The 22,762-nt window shown below is 40.8% G+C and overlaps 1 protein-coding gene across 3 annotated transcripts in view; it reads right to left on the reverse strand.

Annotated features, from left to right (window-relative positions):
* DOK5 (docking protein 5) overlaps positions 1 to 22,762 on the reverse strand; it is a 353,468-nt gene that overhangs the window by 81,072 nt on the left and 249,634 nt on the right. For all 3 annotated transcript variants that reach the window (XM_059133197.1, XM_059133200.1, XM_059133199.1), the window contains one exon: positions 3,395 to 3,502. In XM_059133197.1, the coding sequence (XP_058989180.1) occupies positions 3,395 to 3,502 (108 nt within the window). The remainder of the gene's footprint in view (positions 1 to 3,394; positions 3,503 to 22,762) is intronic.

Below are 22,762 nucleotides of genomic sequence, written 5' to 3' on the forward strand. Positions count from 1 at the left end.
GTCTGTCCTCCCCAAACTGCCCAACCCTGGCTTTTTCTGCCCCCATCACCATCTACCCCATATCCCTCAAACCAAGATTCCTTTACTTGGCTTCAGGTGTCTCAAGTACAGACTTCTTTTGGTAAGCTAAATAAAAATAGGACACAAAGCCATTTGCATGTACTTTATCTCATCTATTGATAACATGCGTTGCTTTTCAACCCATTGTTTAAAATATGTCTATTATGTATTAGGCAATGATCACTAAATAGTGAACCATGCCTCTCCCCCCGCCCCCTCCACCAAACAAACACCCAAAAAATCTACTCTTGTAGACTTTATTTTATGGTGGTCATGTAGGGAGGATAGTAAGAAACAGCCAAACAAATAAACATGTAGGGATAAGAGATGAAGAGAGAAACAGAGATGGGAAGGTATGCCAAAGGATTCTATTTTAAACAAGAGATCAAGGAACAGCCTCTCTTAGAGGAGAAATTTGAGCAATGACCGGAACACCACAGGGAAATGAGCTACATGGATATTTGTGGGGAGAGCATTCCAGAAAAGGAAAACACCACACACACAATGCTCTGAGGAAAGCAAAGAGCCCAGGGTGCCTGCAGCAGAGTAAAGCAGGCTGGGAGGACCGAGCAGACCAGGTGAAACGGGGGACAAGGGGTCAAATCATGTGACCGTGTAGGCCGTTACAAGGACTTGGCTGAGGGTTTTGCATGGAGGACCATGATGTGATATAAGGGTTTGAAATACACTGTGGAGGGCCAGCCATCAGGCAGCCCAGTGGCCTGGACCACAGTGGTAGTGAAAGAGGTTGTGAGAATGTTTGGAGCCTCTTCATGTTGACCACAGAGCCAAGACCACTTGCTGATGGACTGGATTTGGGGGGTTCCTATAAACTATTCCTCACTTATCTTTTTTCTCCTCGTAAATATGGGAAGGTCTGTAAACAAAGCACAGCCTATTTCTTTACTTTTCTGGATCCAGTATAGAGGATTGTGAGGAATCAGGGATTTCTGTGCTCGACTTGGAGCGCTACCGACACGAGAAAGGCCTGATCAACATTAGCGGTCACACACAATGACTAGACAGGACAAGAATATAATGGTTTCTTAGTCCATCGGAGCTGTTGTAATAAATTACCACAGATTGGGTGGCTTATAAACAACAGAAATTTGTTTCTCACAGTTCTGGAGCCTGGGAAGCCCAAGGCAGAGGCACTGGCAAATTCAGTGTCTGGTGAGGCCCCATTTCCTGGTTCACGGACGGCTGTGTCCTCGCGGGGAGGAAGGAAGGAGGGAGTTCCCTGGGCTCTCTCCTATAAGAGCACTAATTCCAGTCATGATGACTCCACCCTCACGCCCTGACCACCTCCCAAAGGCCCCATCTCCAAATGTCATCCCACTGGGGGGTGGGTTTCAACACATGAATTTTGGGGTGACACAAACATGCCATCCTGTGGTGGCAGATGGTGAACTGTAAAGTTACAGCCTGCTGAGGTTCTCAAGAGAGAGCTGATGCGGAACCACAACTTCTGGCCACCTAGGAGATGAAGCCTTTAGATGACCTTGTTAATTATAATGAGAAGGAAACAAAGAACAATGAAGAAAACAGTCAGTTAGTAGGCAATCTGGTCCCCAGGATTGGATGGACCTTCGAGATAGAGGGAAAGAATGGAGATCAGTTAAGGAACAGAAACCTGGAGAAGGTTCTCCTTTTGTCCCAGAGATAATCCAAATAACCCTGGGGCATTCTGTGCTCCCTTATAAGGCAAGGACTCTCAAGTAAATATGAAGCAAGCTATTCCCATATCATTGTTCACCACCTTATTATTAACAAAGATACTGGGTATATGTGGGATAACTGGGACATAATACACGTGGTCCAAAATGTCTGGACACCAGGAGTTTCAGGTGTTACAGAAATACTGAGACTGGCTCAAGATTATTTGCAAGGATTCAGTGGTATGCTCTCACTGGCTTCCTGGATCACAGCTCCTGTGTAATAGATTTGCAACCCAACAACTCTTGCCTGAGGACAAACACCATTATCTGAATAGTGGAAATGCGTGGCACAGGGAAGAGAAATGATGGAGGAAATTCTAGACTCCTGAAGAGGTTTCCTTTGGTTCCTTCTCCCTTACGTTAATGGTAGTCTCGGAAGGAAGCTGACCTTGGAATATGGAACTTCATTATGAGATAGGGGGGAAAGAGTTCACATGGAACATATAATTCTTACCTCCCTTCCCTACTTATCTCAGAAGTCTTGCTTACTGCTTTTTTTCCCCTTATGTATGTACAGATGTGCCTATAAAGCATGGCATATGCTTTATTTCTCTAAATTGCAAAGGAATACAGCTTGCCCTACTGCTTTTCATTATTAGATAAACCAAGGTGTCAACAACAGCCCCTTAATAAGAAGTCATAAAGTCACCACCTGTGGAGAATTTGCATAAAAAGTAAAGATTATTCGCTTTCCATCACCTAGCCAAATCTCTGTGCTAAGGAATCTACTGGTTTCACATAAAATGCCCCAGTCCTGACAAAAATCTCATCAAATAAGGATCAGAATCTCGAGATTGAAAACTGAAACAATTAAAATGTTCTGTCCTAAAAGTAAACATAATTCCTCCATAGAGAAGAGTAGCGTTTCCCCAAAATGGAAATAACCAGCACCTTGGGGGAAAAAGAAGTTAAACCATGCATTTTTATAAATTTTCGTGAAAAGAGAAAAGACACAGGCTGCCCATTAACAAGGGCCATGAAAAACATCGCCCTGTAGAGAGAAAGACATGGTTAATTTGTAAATCCAAGTATGCCGTGTATTTTCCCTCATTTTCTACTCCCAGAGGATGTATTTTAATACAGTTACTATTTTTAGTGAGGAAAGCTGACGACCATTGTTCAAACTGCAAGACTGAATGAAATTTAGTCATCAAGCTTAAAAAAAATAATGAGTGAAACTTCCTGCTCCTTCACCATTCATCCGTTTTCTAGGTTCTTCCCCTCATGCTCACCCCCCACATTTCAAGCACTAAATGAGGATCTCATCTGTTTCAGGCACTAGATGTGCTCGATACATGGAGACTTAATCTTTACTGTGAGGGGGATTCAATGGTGGAGTTGGGTTTACTACACAAATTGAAAATTCAAAAAGAACATGGTGAATTCTACACTACACATTGGAAAAACAACAACAAATAGTAGGAAATCAGAAGAGTAACTTTACAGTGGTCCATTATCTTAAACAATTAACAAATAGTAATTTAGAGATGTTTTGTCTTTGGACAAAGTATTATTTGTACTTCTGGTAAATGACCTAGACAAGTTTTCAGATTCAATGAACTCGGGTTACCTATTTGTGAACAGATCTCTAGAAAGCCACAACAATCAAGTTTTACCTTATGATAACACCTAAAATATGCAGCACGTTCATCAGAAAATTTCTCCAGCCTTTTCGGACCTTTGCTTGAAGCTTTCTTGAATACTAGCCAGCATCGCTGATATATCTGGGAAGAAATACAAAGACAGAGTTCAGCATCACCAAGTCAGATATTACTGGCATTTGCATAGAAATGTTTTCTTTTTGAGGTTTTCACCTGTAAAGTATTCATAATCCATAAGCCTGAGGCTACCATGGGAAAATAAAATTTTAAAACCCCAAACTGTTTCCACAACAGGCATATTATGTCATTCAAGAACTGGAATCCAATCAAAATGAATATTTGAAGGCAAATTTCTTAACATTTCAATAACAGTACCAGTAGCAACATTTCAGAAAATGTCCCAGAGACAAAAAGCCCATTTTAGCACAAATAATATAGGCATTCATGGTATATGCTCTTATTTCAAATGCAATTAAATATGGAAACCATGGGCCCAATATATGCTGAAGACTTCATTGTCAGCCCTAGAAAGAGACGGCCTCTACGTGTCATATGACATCCCTCATAACTGAGGTTCGATAGTTGGACCAGACACTAGACTAGCTAAAGACTGATCAACACCAACCAGATTCTCCCTCAGAACACCCCACCCAGATACTCAGATTACCGAGGCACAGGCTGATTTGAGAGGTCAACCCTAGCAGGTTATAAACAAAGGTTGGCAACCATATTGAATCATGTGCCTAATAGTTAGGCAGTGGAACCTGGTACAAAGAACCAGACAACTTCTCCAGGCAGAAGAGACATTCTAGTCCTTTGTAATCTTTCTGTTGCTGACTTCTTCCTGTTTTCTTAGAAATCCTCTATGTCCCTTGCAACCCATCACCATCAACATCACTCTTAATGGAGTGAGGCTGAATGGAGTTCTGATCCCAGCAACCAAAGCTACCTTGATTAGAATAACCAATACAGACAAAATTAGACACTAAAATATTAATCATACCAAAGAGAAAAAAGTACAAAGAGCTAGTGAGTAAATGAAAAACAATATTCTCCATAAGCAAAATAAAATGAGATGGTTTAACCCAAAATTTAATAAGGATGTGCATTAATGATAATATTCACTGATAGCAGAGATCTGAGTGGCACTCTTATATTCTGCTTATGACCTCTAACGGCCACTTGACAACGAATATGAAGAGAAAAATAATTTATCCTAAAGAAAAAGCCCAAATGCAGCCCAAAATTGACAGAGGAATTCTGAATTCAAGTGCAGACATGTGGGTAAGTATCCAATCACAATTATCTCCCTAATCCTTAAATCACCTTCTAAGTACCATCTTTATGTGGCTTTGTATAGTCAACCCATAAATAAATTTTATGCACTATAAAGCTTAAGAACCTCTGAGCTACTAAGAAGAAACAAAAAGTCCACATAAAACATTTGGCCATTCAAACCATACTCAATTTAAAATGCCTTCTACAACTTTATTAGTAACTGGCAGGTGGATGAGGAACTTGTCTGCAATGCTGAACAGATTCTGTTTTTCTCTTTTCACTCAGTAAACTAAACATTCATTAATCATTTTGTTTGGGGTGGTAAAATGAACACGAACTCCACTCCACGTTGAAGTTTTGCTCTGAATACAGGGGTAAGACATATGCCTCATCTTGTTGAATGTATAATTCTATTATTATTATTTAAATAATAATAAATAGAAACTACTAAGGCCTCAATAATGAGGAAGGACCAAGTTAATGACAGTACTTCTATTACACAAGTAAGTATGTGGTACATATATATATAATACAATATAGATGTACGCATCTGTAAGATAATACAGGTAGTCAGTGTGTTTAAAATGTATTAGTATGGGACGCCTGGGTGGCTCAGTTGGTTAAGCAGCTGCCTTCGGCTCAGGTCATGATCCCAGCGTCCTGGGATCGAGTCCCACATCGGGCTCCTTGCTCCGCAGGGAGCCTGCTTCTCCCTCTGACTCTGCCTTCCACTCTGTCTGCCTGTGCTCGCTCTCGCTCGCTCTCTCTCTGACAAATAAATAAATAAAATCTTTAAAAAAAAAAAATAAATAAAATAAAATAAAATGTATTAGTATGAATAATATACACAATATACCGAGGAAATTATACTACACCAATAATATGTATGTTAACCTATCTATGGGATACCATAGGTATATCACTTGAAATAAATTTCAGAAGGAATTTCTAATGACATGAGAGAGGTTTTTTTGTTTATTTTTGTTTTGTTTAACAAAAATTGACGCTGTAAACTAAATGAAAGAGAATTATTATTTCTTAAATATCCAGAGGTACCAGTAAAATAGTATAATTAAAATCAATTTTATTGGCTTTCATCTCACATAGTCATTGAACTTACAAGATATATAAAAGCATGGAGATGGAAATAGAAAAATAATTAAACAGAGAAAGGGTAACCTTTCAAACAAATGGCACTAGAATAATTGAATATCTGTAGGTAAAAAACCAAATAAACAAAAAAGCATAACAAACAAACACCTTCACCTAAACTATTCATTTTAAATTCAAAATAGACTTAAATATAAAACAAAACTGTAAGACTTTAGGGAAGAAAAAAAAAAAGACCATGTTTGGGATCATGGTCTGGATAAAGAATTCTTAGACTTCCCGACAAAAGCATAATCCATAAAAGAAAAACTTGCCAAACTGTACCTTCTCAAAACTTAAACTTTTTGTTTTGTGAAAAACCCTATTAAGAGAATGAAAAGACAAGTTACAGACTGGGGAGAAATGATTGCAAACCATGAATCTGACAAAGGATTAGTATCTGGATACATAAAGAACTCCTAATACTCAACATAAAGGGTCAAACAATCCAATGACAAAATGGAAGGAAGAAAAAACCAAACAAACAAAAAAAATGAACACACATTTCACCAAAGAGGATGCACAGATGATGAAGAAGCACAGAAAAAATGTTCAATGTTATTAGCCACCAGGTAAGCGTAAATTAAAACCGCAAGGAAATATTACTACATATCTATCAGATTGGCTGAAAAAAAAAAAAAAATACCACCACCAAATGCTAAAAAGGATGCAGAGAAACTGGGTCTCTTACACTTTGCTGGTCAGAATGTAGAATGGTACAGGAACTCTGAAACACAGCTGGGCAGTTTCTTTAAAAACTAAACAAGCAACATATGACCCACAGTTGCTTTCTTAGGTATCTATCCCAGAACATCACACACACACACACACACACACACACACACACACACACACACATAATCTGAACATAAACGTTCACAGCAGCTTGATCTGGATCAGCACAAAACTGGAAACCCTCACATGTTCTTCAGTGGACTAAGGTGGTACATCTGTATCATGGAACACTACTTAGCCACAAAAACAACTGAACCATCAATACTGCAACAGTTTGAGTTTTCAGATAATTATGCTGAGTAGGATAGAGGGGAAAGCCAAACCTAAAAGGATACATACTATATGACTCCATTTATAGCATTCGTGAAATGACAACATTACAGAAATGGAGAACAGATCTGTGATTGTTGGGGGTTAGTGATGGGAAGCGGATATATCGACAAAAGGGGACCAAGACGGATCCTTGCAGCAAGAGAACTATCCTGTGTCTTAACTGTATTAATGTTGATATCTTGGTTATGATGTTGCATTATAGTTTTGAAGACGTTATCAGCACAAAAACTGGGTAAAGGGTACAGGATTTGCATAGTATTTCTTACAACTGAATAAAAATCTACAACTATTTCAAAATAAAATACTTAAAATGTTTACATGGAGAGTTGTAGAGATAATTAAGCAAAATCTTAGAATTACAGCCTAATTTATTAACTGTTAGATACCAGTCCTCCTTCTGTTGCTGTCAGACCACAGTCTAATTAAGCAGTAGACTAAGGAACTTTAAGAAGCCAAATTGTGAGAGCCACTGATAAAAGTTCAAACATAAACTCATTCTCAGGATAGCGAACCCACCACGAAAATTAAAATTTCCAGTCCTGTGGCTGACACTAAGAAGTCTTACCAACATCTCACTCCATGTCTGAATAATGGAGGAGACAACTGTCTCCCTGAAAATTTGATCACCACCAGAGGACTGTAATTACAGCGGGAGTAACGGTCACTCTGTTCCCATAAGGAGTGCAGAAAATAGGCTGTCATTCTACTACTGGCTACCCCTTTCTTTTGTGCGTGCTTCAGAAAATGTTTTAGAAATTGAGCATGCTAAAGGTAAGCAAAAATATATCCACTGTAGCAAAACATTATTTTCACTTTGGAAGATGATTTACATTTCGAATTATGCCTCAACTTTCAGACTCACTCTTGAAGGATACCATTTCTAACTTCCTTTTATACTTGTTCATTTTCTCCACAATCAAACCAGTCTCTTCCTGGCTTATGTCCAAAGGCTGCTGAATGCAAGCTAAAGGCTCCTCAAATTCAGCACGCCCAATAATGCCCACCTCTGATCCATCTGTAGTGGGTTTAGGGGATCTTTTTCATTTTCCGTTTTTCTTCTGTTTTATTAAGTAGTAAGGGCAAAAGTGCAATGTTACAAACAACTACAAAAATACTATTATATAAATTCACACGCACCTACTGGCAGGGAAATCACAGTGGAATAGATTACGTCATGTTGGTTCATCAGAAAAGAAGGAAAAACCAAAATCTGGCTTATGAAAAGGCAGCTCAGGATGTCTGTAACATACAAACACACGTTACAAAAATAATGCAAAAGTTGGGAGCCACCGTGCCATCAAGGCCATTCCTCATTCTGCCAGACATCACGCATCAGTGATTCTCAGCGCTGGTCCAGCATCACTCAAGATAATTGTTAATTATGTAGATTCCTAGAGATTAGCCAAGGTCTACTGACTCAGAACCTCCTGGGGTGGGGCCAGACAAATTTGCTCTTTAACACATTCCCCAGGTGTTTTATTTGTAATTTGCAAACCCGGGCCATAAATATTCATCAAGATGCACAAAACACAGTGCTTCCCACTTGGGACTGCCAACAAAGAGTTCACCAACAAATGCTCCACAAGGAAGGCCTCTGAGATGTGTGCCGTCCCTCAAGAGGACACAGAGGCCTTTGAAGTCAAGCAGCGTGAGATGCTGTCATGAGTTGAAGAGAGATAAAGAAGCAGAAATAAATCTGTTGAGCTCCGAGGGTCACAACTTCACCTTTGGACACTCTCTGTCCTAAGAATTCTCAGAGAGCCACTGAGTACCTGAGGATTAAAATCTTACCCTAAATATCTCAGTGCGCTTCCATGGGAATGAAATAGGACTCCCTGAACATGGTCACGTGGGACTCGCTGGAGTAACAGACATTGTTAAAAAGATGACAATTTGAGAACAATCCCACTCAAGAGTTTACAGCAGTTTTTTTTTTCATCTCCTTAAAATTAATTCATTCAACCATCTCCTTCGTGTTTTATATAACACATCGACTTACCACCTGCAGCACTTTTTAGTTAATGCTTTTCTGTCAATTGATTGAACTAAATTTTTTTTCTATTTAAAAGAGTAAATTTCCATCCCAAGGATAACAGCTAAGTGTAGTTCTCGCTAAATATAAAGAATAGATGATTCTAATGATAAAAATACTCTTAGAAAATTTGATGGTCGAATACATTTCATCTTGAAATAGCTCACCTCCTGCGCATCAAGGTTCTACGATTCCAGGACTAGTGATATTTCAGGCAAGTTATTCTTTTTGTATAGTGATGGGGGTGGCGTGTCTTGCGCGTTGCGGGATATTTAGTAGCATCTCGGGCCTTCGCCAACTGAAGGCCAGCAGCGCACTCCTCCTACCCAGCTGACAACCAGAATTATCTCCAGACATTGCCAAGGGTCCCCGGGTGGAACAAGTCAGAACCACTCCTAGAGATGAGTGTACACTGATCGGAGATTGCACGTTTGAAAAATATGAGGCTTTGTGAATATCTTCAAAGTCCTGGATTTGGACAAGTTAATCTGTGTGAGCCACTGCTGAAGCTAAAAAGATAAGCACATCACACAGCTCTGACAATCTGGGTTGTCTGGTGGAGAGACACCAGATTTAGCAGTTACATGACAATTTCCTTCAGTGTGCACCTGCTAGTTATTGGTAGTGGCCTTATTACATCTATTTTCAGCCTTCAATTGTCACCAAACCCTTTATGATTTGTACTGTTTTTTTCCATGGTCTTTCTTGAAAATTGGATACCCTTAATAATTGCTTAGCTCTGGTTTCAAATCACTGACACTTTTACTAGCTGCTTCTACTAATAAAGAACGGTCTGGTAAATTCACCGAGACTCTCAGGGCCAACAAAGCAACTGAAACAAGTAAGAATTTGTTTTGAGTTCCTAATTTTATTAGCAGATCATGACAATGGGTTGAACAACAGAGGCACAAATAAAGCTTCTGGAGAATGTATGGACAGTCATAAAGGTGACAGAAAGCAAATTTTGGTCACAAAATTTCTGTTAATTGGAAATGATATACACCTCCATGTATACTGAAGAAAAAATCAGAAAGCCTATGTAAGATGTGACCACTTAGGTCTCGATGGTCCATTACAAGTGTCAACAAACTTTCTGTAAAGGGCCAGAGGGTAAATGTTTCAGTCTTTGATGATCATAGGTCTTTATGGGAGCTACTGAACTCCAGTTGTAGCAAATGTAGCCAGAGAGTAAGTAAAAATGAATGGTGTGGTTATCTTCCAATAAAACTTTATTTAAAAAAAAAAAAAAAAGCAGGCCATGCTGCAGTTTGCCAGCCTCTGGTCTATGGCCGTATTTCTCAACTGTTGAAGCTCATGGGACCTTTTCATGAAGCTAAAAACCCATTTGTCCCTCAAGAGAATATGAGGAGGGAACCCAGCCCAGGTGAGAATCCCTAAATACTCTCCATCTCCCCACAAGCCCAAATTTTACTTACATAAAATTATATTATTTTTATAATAAATTAAATATTAATTTATTATAAAATTATTAAATCTTATAATAAATTAAATATTTAAATTTATATTAAATTATATTATTCATATGGACATGATGCTTTTTCTACGCCTTCCACCACCCTTCTGAGTCCTGTCCACTGTCTGGAATTTACCCCTTGGCAATCAATTCGGATGCTGTCCCGAAGAGAGCTCTGCCCTGCACCAACACAGCATCCCCTCTTAGCCTTCAGATATAGTTAGCTTTTGATCATTATCTTTTTTTGTGAAGTCAAGGTGCGCTTTGGGAGAAAAGGTAGATTTTCCATTTCGCCAACATCCCTTCTCTCTGATCAGGTGGGCTCTTCTGAAAGCCTTCTCCGCAACTCTCAAGATACACCCTCAGCCACACACTGCTAAATTAACCTCACTGCTCACGGGCTAACAATATTTTTACCTCCTCTCCAAAACAAACCAAATGCTCTTCTCATCCAGGATCTTAATATCAACACGTAGCACCCGCAGAACCTTCCCACTGCAGGGTGCGGAGCCCTTTTTGTGCATTCTCTTCTTTCAGTTAACCCCCACCCCCAGCCCTGGGAAGCAGGTGCCCCACTGTGCCCACTGCATAAGGACAGGGCCTCAGGAAGGTTACTCGCTAAGTATGACTTCAGGGCATGAAGGTAGCGGAAAAAAAGCCAGGATTTCACCTTTGGTTTGCCCTGCTCAGGAGAACAAGCGAACCACTACCCCAGCAGTTTGCCAGAAAAGTTGGACTCCTAGAGAGGCACCCACTTACGCCAAGGGTCGAACCGTCTGTACGAAGTTTATTTTCAAGCTTATCCCAATCTAAAAAGAGACATTTCGTTGTAACCATATGCTCTTTCATCTGGACGACGACTTTATAGCTTAGCTATTTCAGAGTGACATTTGCATTGGTAATGTCTCTGGCACCAAGTGTTCCTCTCCAGTGATGGTTTTTATTTTATTTCTTTTTACTTTTTAAATTTTTTAAAAAAGATTTTATTTATCTGGCAGAGAGAGAGAGACTGCGAGAGAGGGAACACGAGCAAAAGAAGTGGGAGAGGGAGAAGCAGGCTTCCCGCTGAGCAGGGAGCTCGATGCAGGGCTCGATCCCAGGACTCCAGGATCATGATCTGAGCCGAAAGGCAGCTGCTTAACCCATGAGCCACCCAAGCATCCCTCCAGGGATGGTTTTTAATGGAGTATGTCTGCAACTGGGGTCTTAACATCCCAGGCTAGGACTCAAAGGTATCCTAGCAATTTGTATGAAGTGTTTACTTTTAAAAAAAATTTCACAATTTAAAATTTTAAAAAATGTTCACAAATTTTAAAAATTAAAAAAAACTTTTTTTTTTAAATTTCTCTCTTTAAGTGACAAAGTATTCCGTATGCTTGACCAAAGTCCAGAAACCCAAACAGGGAAAAATATCTCGAACTACATTAGAAGTACCTCCTTTTTTCTTGGCCTTCCTTGCCTTGCTAAACTTCAACCTCTTATTCTCAATTAGTTACGGCTGCTGCTGAGAAACACCCTGACTGGCTGGCTCCCCGAGGGCACATGCACTCACGGAGCTGGGGCTGACCCACCCCTTCACCAGGAGTGCCCGCCCCTTGGCTTGGGTGCACGACACACGGTCAGGGACCAGCTGCCCACTACAGTCTCGGGCTCCTCCATCACTTCGAGACGGAGCAAATGCCAGTAGCTAAGGATGGCCCAACGGCCCCAGAGAATAGTGCCCAACGATGCAATCCAAAGACGAGGCAGGAAGGAGCCTAGCAGATAACTCCCACTCTGTCCTGTCTGCCAGGGTCTGCAAAATTCTCTTTCCACACTGTGAGAGCTTTCGCCTGCATGATCTCTGAGACCAAGGGTGGTTATAACTATCCGCTTCTGCAAACGACTATTTTGTGGGATTTCAGAACGTGATAGATGAAGCGTATACAAGGATTTTTTCTGCACCTTGGAATGAGAACTTGTAGGCTGTGACCAAGCCACTTCCTAAAATAATGAGCTGGTTCAGAATTACGTATTTCATGAAGGCGAAAAAAATGTTAATGAGTAAACAACACGATCCCATGCCTATCATTTACCTGTACCTTTACTTGTAAGGAAAGGAATGCTAATTTGGAGGAGATTGCACAGTGGGTAGCAAGGTACATTTTAAATTCACTGCAAAGAAAAAGACAGCAAGAACAGGATAATTAATCATAAAATAAAACTTGTACAAAGAGGATTAAAAAGCCTTAATAAGCATCCACAGGCGATAAATTAGCTATGTCAGTCCTTGGCTGATGGTGAGGTAAATTAGCACAAACTTTCTAGAGGCAGAATTATGCCTACCCTTTGACCTGGAGATATCACTTCTAGGAACTTCCCCCCTCGGGGAATAATTAAGGAAATATGCAAACATATGGGAATAAGGTTCTTCCACATAAAAACTGGAAATACTCTCAACGTTCCACGGGGGCTGGTTTAATTAATTATGGCATGTCTGTAAACTGGAAATTGTTAATATTAAAAATGATATTGTCACATAATATTTATACTATAGAAAATGCCATTAGTAAATTATTAGGTTTAGTAAGTAGGCTATTCCTGCTTTTTAACCTATTTCTACTCCAGTATACTATAGGCATCCCTTTGTTTTTCCTTTTGTTTTATTTCTTTTCAGTGTTCCAGAATTCATCGTTTATGCAGCACACCCAGTGCTCCATGCAATCCGTGCCCTCCTTAATACCCACCACCAGGCTCACCGAACCCCCACTCCCTCTCCTCCAAAACCCTCAGTGTGTTTCTCAAAGTCCACAGTCTCTCATGGTTTGTCTCCCCCTCCGATTTCCCCCAAAGTCCAATATACTTTTATTGCTTAATAAGACTGTGGGCTATATTTGACCCTTCCCCTCTAGCCCTCACTCAGACACACACACACAGAAATACACAGACACACAGACACACACAGACACACACACAGAGACACACACAGACACACACACACACACACTCATACATGCAATTACCGGGGGAAAAAAATCCATGCTTTTACGGAAAACTGCATTCCTTAGCACATACACTTGTAGGATTACGTGTTTCGGATTCTGTGGGTGCTCTTCTGCATCTAAATTGTGGATACCTCGTAGAAATGCAACATAATTCTAGTCCATGAAGAGGCCAATTCTGTCCCATGAAGCAGAGGTTCAACTCACCTGCTTCCCCCGCTGGCAACAAGGCAAGGTTTTGCCTCCTTTCCAACATTCATTTTACTTTGCACATAAATGTGTGGGCTTCCGGGTTACTCTTCGAACTGCTCATAATACTCTGCTTTGTTCTTTCATTTAACTAATGAGCTAAAGCGGGATGCGTAATGTGTTCATTCTTTGTGATTTTACCAGCTTTGGATAATCATATTTTAGCACAATCCAGCAACCCCAAGTCCTGTGTACTTTCCTTCTAGCTAAGCCGGGAACGTCCTTAGGTCTTCGCTGGGGATGGCCACACTGACCCCCGTCACTGTCTCCTGAGGTTCAGAGATCCCCTGCTTCCCTCTGGCTGCATTTCAATCCGTTTTCCACAGGGCATCTGGGGTGATCTTTTAAAAACTTAATCTGAGGGCATCAATCCGTAGCTTAAAGCACTTCTGTGGCTGCCTGTTGCCTCTGGGGTAAAAACCAAAGTCTTAAGACATTCCAGAACCTGCAAGAACTAGCCCCTCCCTACCATTCTAGCCTCATTTTGCGGCTTTCTTCCTTTTCTATGTTCTTCAGTTGTAAATATGCAGACACGCATAGTTTAGCAAAGATCAAACAAGTCATATGTAATTGTTAAAAACTCTCATGGAATCAGTTATCTGCCACAAACGGTTCTCATCACCAAGGGAAACCCTCTGGTTGTCCGTACAAAGCTGGCGAGTGTCATGAGATCCAACGCTGACAGGGGAAAGTTACGCCCCCTTTCCTTCCGTCTCCAATTCCTCTCTGTTCTCCAGATCGACAGGGTGAGAGGGGCTGAGGGGTGAGGAAGATGGAGAGGAAGATGAGGAACAAAAGAACCGCCTCAAGAAGCCAATAGGCGGTAAGAGTCATTTATTTAGCTTCTATTTTTAACTCGCCTTTTAGGAAAAACAACAACAACAACAAAAACAAAACAAAAAACAAAAATCCACCTACCATCCTAAAAAAAAAAAAAAAGTAGAAAATCTTAGCTACTGTATGGGCGTGTCTGGGAGCTGATATCAATCATGAATTCATCAGACAAACATTTCCTGGGCACCTACCTCACGCGGGGCACTGTCAGGCACTGACCAGGGCCACGGCTGATAAGAAAACAGGGAGAAGTCGCCGTCTTTGCTGGGCTTACAGGTCAGGGAGAAGACAGGAAGATGTGTGTGCCTGCCTATGCGCATAAATTGCCCCCCCCCCCCCGAATAAGAAGATTGGTGAGCTGAAGCGTTTTGAATGGAAGTAACATAATCTGAAGTATGGTCAGCAGACTGGAGGGGTCTGAAGGCAGGAGGAGGGAAACTTTAGCATCTACTGTAATAAGGCTTGAAGGAGAAGATGGGTGGGTCCCGGGGCCAGGACGATAGCAAGGAAGGGGTGAGAAGCAGTCAGAATCTGCACCTGGTTGGAAGGCAGAACCAGCAAGATTCACCGATGGGACTGGGCTGAACATCGGGAGAGGAAGAACAGACTCAAGGGTGATTCCAAGGTTTTTAGCTCAGGCCAGTAGTATGCAATTCCCAGCAGCTGAGCAAGCCTGCAAGGAGACCAGGGTTTGTAAAGATGTTGTGGAATTTGGTGATGGATATAATGAGTTTGCCTATGAAAACAACTAAGTTTATATTAACATCACATTATCAAACATAATGAAGAGGCAGTTACATATACATTGTCTATGTGAGCCTGTAGATACAAGATTTTTTTCTATTTTAAAATGAATTAATAAAGGCACCTGGGTGGCTCAGTGGGTTAAAGCCTCTGCCTTTGGCTCAGGTTATAATCCCAGGGTCCTGCGATCGAGGCCTGCATCAGACTCTTTACTCAGTGGGGTGACTACTTCCCTTCCTCTCTCTCTGCCTGCCTCTCTGCCTACTTGTGATCTCTGTCTGTCAAATAAATAAATAAAATCTTTGAAAGAAAAAAAAATGAATTAATAATACCATCTTCACCACAAGGCTGCATTTAAAGTGCTTCCGTTACTTGGGGAGCCCTCCAGAGCAGTCAGTGACTCACCCCACCCAGTTAGGGGGTGATCGGCCTGCAAACAAGGACAACACGCATGTTGGTCCCTTCGTTTACTCATTAATTTTGTGAATATTTATTGAGCATCTACTATGCTCTAGGCCCTATTCCAACACCAAAGAAATGGCAGTGCACAAAGCAAAGTCCACGAAGCACACTTTCTAGTGTACAGAGACATAGATAATTAAGTCTCCCTGACCCTAGAACAATGCCTAGCACACAGTGATAATAACGAGAGACAACATTTGTGGAACGCTGTCATTTGGTTGTATGTATTCAACTAAGTATTTGGTGGAGTTAAAAAAGAAATGATCTCACTGTGGCTTCCAAAGTGACTTCCAGAGCAGTCTTTGAGTTATCACCAAACCCACAGCACCAAAAACTAAGGTCGAGTTTCATAGCCTGGCCCTACACAATCAGACCCCTGCCAACTTGCGGGACCTCATCTCCCACCGCTTCCTGTTTCACGCATGACACACCAGCCTCCAAAATGTTACATGCCATTCTGACAAAGGATGAGAGAACCTGCCAGAACGAGAGAACCTGCCAGAACGTTTTTCCCCGTACCATTCAGGTAGCTGCTTCCTTTTATCCTTTGGGTCTTTGGTGAAATTTCTCTGCCACTTAACTACTGTTGCGCAAAACTCACCGCAGACCTTAGTAGCTTAAAACAATAACCATGAATCATTCCTCATGAATATGACAGCTGATCTGACCTGGCTTCATTTTTTCATCATGGATGGGCTCACTCACACGTTAGCAGCCAAGTCACATATTTTCTTGAGTGTGTGAGGCATGACTCAGCTCTGTCTTACATTGTCTTGAGTTCTCCAACAGGTTAGCTGGGATGTATTCTCCTGGAGCAAGCAGCAATCTCAGAGAACAAGCAGGAAAATGTAGATGCTTTTTATTTTTTAATCTATCCCTTCATTTGGAGATAATTGTAGAGTCATATGCAGTGGTAGCAAATACTACAGAGAAATCCTATGTATTTTTAATCGGTTTCCCGTGAAGGTAACATCTTGAGAAACATTAGTACAATATCCCAGCCAGGATGCTGACATTTCCTATAGGACTGGAATCTTCCATGTCACTCTTTTACGGCCATACTACTTACTTCCTGCATGACCCCCTCCTTAAGCCCTGGCGACATCTAATCTGTTCTCCATTTCTCTAATTTTAACACTGTAATAATGTTATATTTGGGGCACCTGGGTGGCTCAGTCAGTGAGGCATCTAACTTCAGCTCAGATCATAACCCCAGGGTCCTGGGATCGAGCCCTGCATTGGGCTCCCTGCTCAGCAGAGAGTTTGCTTCTCTCTCTCTCTCTCTCTCACCCCCTCTGCCCCTTCCCCCACTCATTCTCTCTCACTCTCTGTCTCAAATAAATAAAATCTTGGGGAAAAAAATGTTGTATAAATTCTGTCATTCAGGTGCTTTTGGGTTTGGCTTCTCCCAGTCCGAAAACTTCTCTGAAGAGTCATCCAGGTTTTAATTCTCTCTGGTACTGACATACCATAGTTCTTGTAGCCATTTACTCTTTTGAAGACCAGCTGGGTCATTTTAAATTTCTGGCTCTTATGAACAAAGCTGCCATAAACATTCACACACAGACTTTTGAGTGAAGAGAAGTCTTCATTTCTCTAGGATAAACTTCAACATCCTTTATGTACTTATACTTCTCTGGCTTATAATTATCTTTTTAAAAAAATTCCATCTACATACATTGAGAACTACACCAGAGCAGTGTTATAATCTTTGCTTTAATCACAGAATATAATTTAGAACACTTACAAGGGGTGGGGAAGCCTATTGTATTTACCCATATTTTTGCTTATTGGCTTATTTCTTCCTCCCCGATGTTCCACTCTTCTTTCTCTTATCCTTTCCTTTCCATTTAGAAATATTCCTTTAATTATTTCAGAGTAGATCTGCTGGGGACAAATTCTCCTAGCACTCTTTCATCTGAGAATGTCTTGTTTCCCCTTCATTCCTGACGGACGCTTCGTAGGTGTAAGAATCCACGTTGATGGTTGTCTACTTCAGCACCTGACAAAGTGCACTTCCTCACGTTACTTCCTGTCAGACATTCTTTCTTCAGGACTTTTCTAGTTCCATCTTCTTTCTAGGCTCGGATGGTATGAATGTTAGATCCTTTGTTACGGTCTCACAGGTCACTGAAACTCTGTGAAATTTTCCAGTCTCTTTTCTCTCTGTGTTCAAAATGGGGGTTTCCTATTGTTCTCGCTCTCCCCATCACCTCCATTCTGCTGTGTAGCCCATCTACTGAATTTTTTAAATTTAATTATCATATTTTCTGTTCTAAAACTTCTACTTGGTTCTCCTCTCAATCTTATTTCTTTTGGAAGAAACTCTTTCTTTACTGAGACAATCTAATTTATTCAAGTGTTTCAAGCATGTTGGTAATTACTCATGGGAGAATTTTTATCACGGTTCCTTAAACATCTTCGCCACATAAATCTAGCATGCCTGTCATCTCGGTGTTGACAACCACTGCCTGAAGTCTCCTGACTTCTCTTGGTACACCAAATACATTTTGTTATGCAAATGTGGACATATGGAGTGTTACAAGTTTCTGGATCTTCGTTAAACTGTCTATTTTAGCTGGCTTCCTCCAACCCCACTCCAACACGGGAAGAGGTAGGAGGCAGCATGTGCCTCCTTGTTACTATTAGACAAAAATCCAGGTTCCCAACTTGGAATCGTTGAAACTGGAGGGGGCCCTTCCTTACACCTGAGTTGGGATGAGAGTTCTGAGTCCTCATGTGATCTTCACGCACACTGCACTGGGAGTGGTCTCAGTGCCACTGGGTAGTAGTCAAAGTACGGAGTCTCCCATAGGCTTCCTCTAACACCATCCCAGTGGGGAAAGAGATAGGACCTCACTGTAGAAGTCCAGGCTCCCCATGAGGTCTCTGCTGATACCACGATGGAGAGCACTAATTATCAACCAATGGGGAAGAAAGTCTTGGCCCCTGACTTGACCTTCATAGATGCCTCTTCACAGAGCACCTTGTTACAGATGAAGGGATCACAATATACTACCCTAAAACATGCCACTTTGGCATAAGATTATTTTGAGCCAAAGGCAATGGAGAAACAGCAGACACAGGAAAAGCTGTCTGTACCACCCCTTTCTGCCTAAGAGAAAGGCATAAATATCCCCTTAAAGGTGACATAAGCCTATATTTTTAGGTATTTCTGCATCTTGTGCCAGGAAGACCAGTGATGGCACTGAGATGAATCTTTATATCAAACCTTACTAACCCTAATATACTACACATTTCCTAATCACCCTCCCACAATTTACCATCCCTGGCAACTCAAATCTTCTTTATCCTTTGTCTAGTCACCTCTCCCCAATTTATCACCCTCTGTTAAAATGGTATATAAGATGTCAAACCTAACCATTTCTTTGGATTTTTACTTCTTTTCTGTGATGTCCCATGCATGTAAAAGCATAAATGATATCTCTATGTCTTTTCTCCCATACACCTGTTTTTGTCAGCTTAATTCACAGGGCCCAGGCACAGCAGTTAAGAGGGTGTAGGAGAAGTTTATACTCTTCTACACATTCTCTCTAGGATCCTTATTCCACCTTATTCCACTGGTGTGGGTTGGAAAGCGGCCACAGTCTATTCTATAGGGTTTGGCTAATGCAGGGTAGTTTCTTTCCAAAAGTTTTCTGTATTGCTGGGATGCCTCATTTCCTGGACTTTGGCTAGGGAAAAAAGTTTTTTGGAGGGGGTGCTTTTTTTGTCTGTACCTATGGGCATTTCTGGCATACTCACTTCTTTAGCTCTAAGTCTAGCATATACGAGGCAAAAAGAAAACCCAGGAAAGTCAGCACTGTGTTGTTCCTCTGTCCTAAGTTCCCTACCTTGCTCACCTTCTCCCCACCTTTCGGGTTATCAGGTTTGATCGACATATAACGGCCAGGGTCTTAGTGGTACTTCACAGGAGAACAGAAAAAGGTATGTCTATTCACCTGCCTCAGCACAGAAGGTAAATGTTTTCTATAGCTTCTAAATAAAATGCTTTTATCAAGCCTCTGCCTGTATTAAGTTTGCTAATATTTCATCCCCCATGGTCCAATAAGGCAGACAGGGATAACGAAGTTTCAGAGTGAAAGTCGTGGAAGGAATTGAGACCATCAATGGACTCACAATTGACCATGATGTCACCTCTGCAGAGACAATTTCCCACTGCCCAAATCTACAGTACTCTCCACCCCCACACACATAAACTTCAAATCAGTATCTGAATTTATCCCCCTCAGTGATTTTTCCACTATTTACACGGAATATAGAAAAAATATATATTTTATCTTAATTACCTTGAATCCTCAGGGCCTAGGAAAGCATGAGGCTCTCATCTCTTTATTTTGAATGACTGAGTGAATAAATAAATGAGCAAATAAATGAGTGGGAAAAAAGCCACACTCAGAACTCAAAAGAGATTTCTAGAATTTCATAATGGATCTGACATTTCCAGACCAACCTTAACATCTTTAAGCAAGAGACAAAAAAAAAGTCCAGGTTGTTTAGTATACAAACATTAAAATGATTGAGGGACAGTCTTTTCAAAGAATCATATAATCACACTTTTCCTTAAAAAGTACATTTCACAAAATGTTACTTTCTGTGCCATGGAGGAAGATGTCAGTGGCTCTTTGTCATGTCAGTGTTTTAAAAAATCAAGGGTTTTGTTCTAAAACCACAGAACCTCAAAATGACTATATTTCCCTATATACTAAAGCAAATATGATCCTATAATTAGAAACAGGCTCTAACCAAACTGGAAAGAGATCTACCCACTACGGCAAAAATAAATACATAATACATATGTATGTAAAAATAGGGGTTTTCATTAAAAAATGCTCCATTCTGGAGCACTTACTGTAATGATTTCAGAAAGAAACATTTCAACAAGGCTCGCTCCTCCACATTTTTGGGACAACACTAAGTAAAAGTCATTCTGTGAGAAGGCTCAGTACAGAAAATTAGAATGTCACTCTCCAAGAAAGGAAGAGAAATGAATTCCACGGTTGAGGAGGCACTCTTCAAAAAAAAAAGAAAAGAAAAGCAACCAAAAAAGCCCCACAAGGAACAGACGTTGCCAGAAAAGGGCAGAAGGGTGAAGAATAACAGTCATGTTGTAAAAAATTCTGAGCCAAGAATTCATGAGCAGGAAACCCAGGTGGCCACTGAGAAATCCGTCACAGATTTTCACGGGCGATTTACAACAAAGAAACATATTTGGAAATATTATTCTTGATGGGAAGAGACATGAAATTGACAGCACTGGCAAGGTGGTTAGTTTGTTTGGGTTTTTTTTTTTTTGGTTTTGGTTTTGTCTTGTTTACAGATGAGTGGTATGGAACACTGCCAGCGCATCCAGTGTCTGGAACACATCATCATCCTCATCAACCTTCGCTGAGCACCGGCTACATGAGGGACCAGAATTACCCAGGTGTCGCCCATGCTGTGTGAGCCAGGGCCTATTAATTTTCCCTTTCTACGGGTGAAAACACTACAGCTGAGACTGAAGCCATGTGCCCGTGGCCACAGGAACCTATTAGCTAATGTAATGTGGAGTCAACGCTTGCGGTCAGGTCTGTCTGCCTCCCAGACCAGGATCTGCACTGAGCTCAAATCCCCAACATCTGAACAAAAGCCACACTTCAGAACCGTCTTTATTTTATCGCTGCTTGTCCCGCCACACTGGCCATTTCCTTTTCGAATTCATTCTTCAGGGACTGAAGTTACTCTTTTGACAATAAAGTGACACGTAGCTAAGCCGTTATCAGAGCAGTCCAAAAAATGAGATGATTATTAAAGAAGTTATAATATAGGTGCTGTCCATAGACACTTGCTGAAAACAGCATCTGTGGACTTACTGTCTCTAAAATTATAGAAGTCAATCAAAAGATAAGTTTCATCTTTTAATTTTGACATTTCTTTAGAAAAAATAATAATTTATATTGTGGACTCAATCTAATAATAAACAATGATCAAAAAATAAAAAAAATACTGGTTGCTGTATCATAAATTCAATATTAAGAGAGATATAACTGAAGCTCTAAAAATAGGAAGTCTGGCATTAATCAAGGTTAATAAAAATACCATCAGTCTGACTCCAAGCAAATAACTTACCCTTTTGAACTTATGGGTTTCCAGCTGTTAAATGGTAACACTAGTACTCTGTGCACAGGTTTGTGTATACTTCTAAGTGTTTAATTAATGTTATTATTATTTTGTTCTTTATATATTCACTTCTTAATTGTGTTTTATTATTTTATTATTACCATTCCTATGCATTTAATTATAACAAGTTAGAAAAAAGATGTTCAAATCCATGATTATTAAAATTCCGTGAAATGGCTTTTTACTATATATCTCCTAGATTATAAAAAAATATCTAGGGGTACCTGGGGGGCTCAGTGGGTTAAGCGTCTGTCATGATCCCAGGGTTCTGGAATCAAGCCCCGAGTCAGGCTCCCTGCTCAGCAGGGAGTCCGCTGCTTCCTTTCCCACTGCCCCTTCCCTTGCTCATTTTCTCTCTCTCTTTCTCAGATAAATAAATAAACATGTTAAAAATATCTATAATCGAATGACAGAGGATGCAGATGATAAACAATTGTCCTGTATGCTTATATCCGTGGTTCTCAACCGGGGACAAGTTTGTCCACCAGGGCACCCTTGACAATGTCTGGAGACATTATTTACTTGTCACACCTGCAAAGATGTTACCAGCCTCTCGTGGGTAGAGGCCAGGGGTGCTGCTAAACATCCTACAGTGCCCAGGATAGGTCCCTACAACCAAGAATTATCTGGCCCCAAATAGCATAGTGCGCAAGCTGAGAAAAAGATGATGTTCGATAAAGCCAAGTATTCTCAAAAGTAGAGCCCTTATCCCAGATTCAAGAGGACGAAGGGATCAAAGTCAGCTGTTCATGTGCTGGAACTACTTCAGGGTCAGGTCGACACAGATCCCAACAAGCTGAGACATGCCCGTGGTCCCAGGACAAGATACTCAAAACTTCAAAGAATTTTCCATGTCAGCTGGCAGCAGTTAGTGCTGGACCAGGAGGTCTGGACCAAGCCTGAGGAAGTGCCACTCAGTCTGAAGTTCGCCA

The sequence above is a fragment of the Mustela lutreola genome, chromosome 9 (assembly GCF_030435805.1).
Source record: "Mustela lutreola isolate mMusLut2 chromosome 9, mMusLut2.pri, whole genome shotgun sequence".
Lineage (NCBI taxonomy): Eukaryota > Metazoa > Chordata > Mammalia > Carnivora > Mustelidae > Mustela > Mustela lutreola.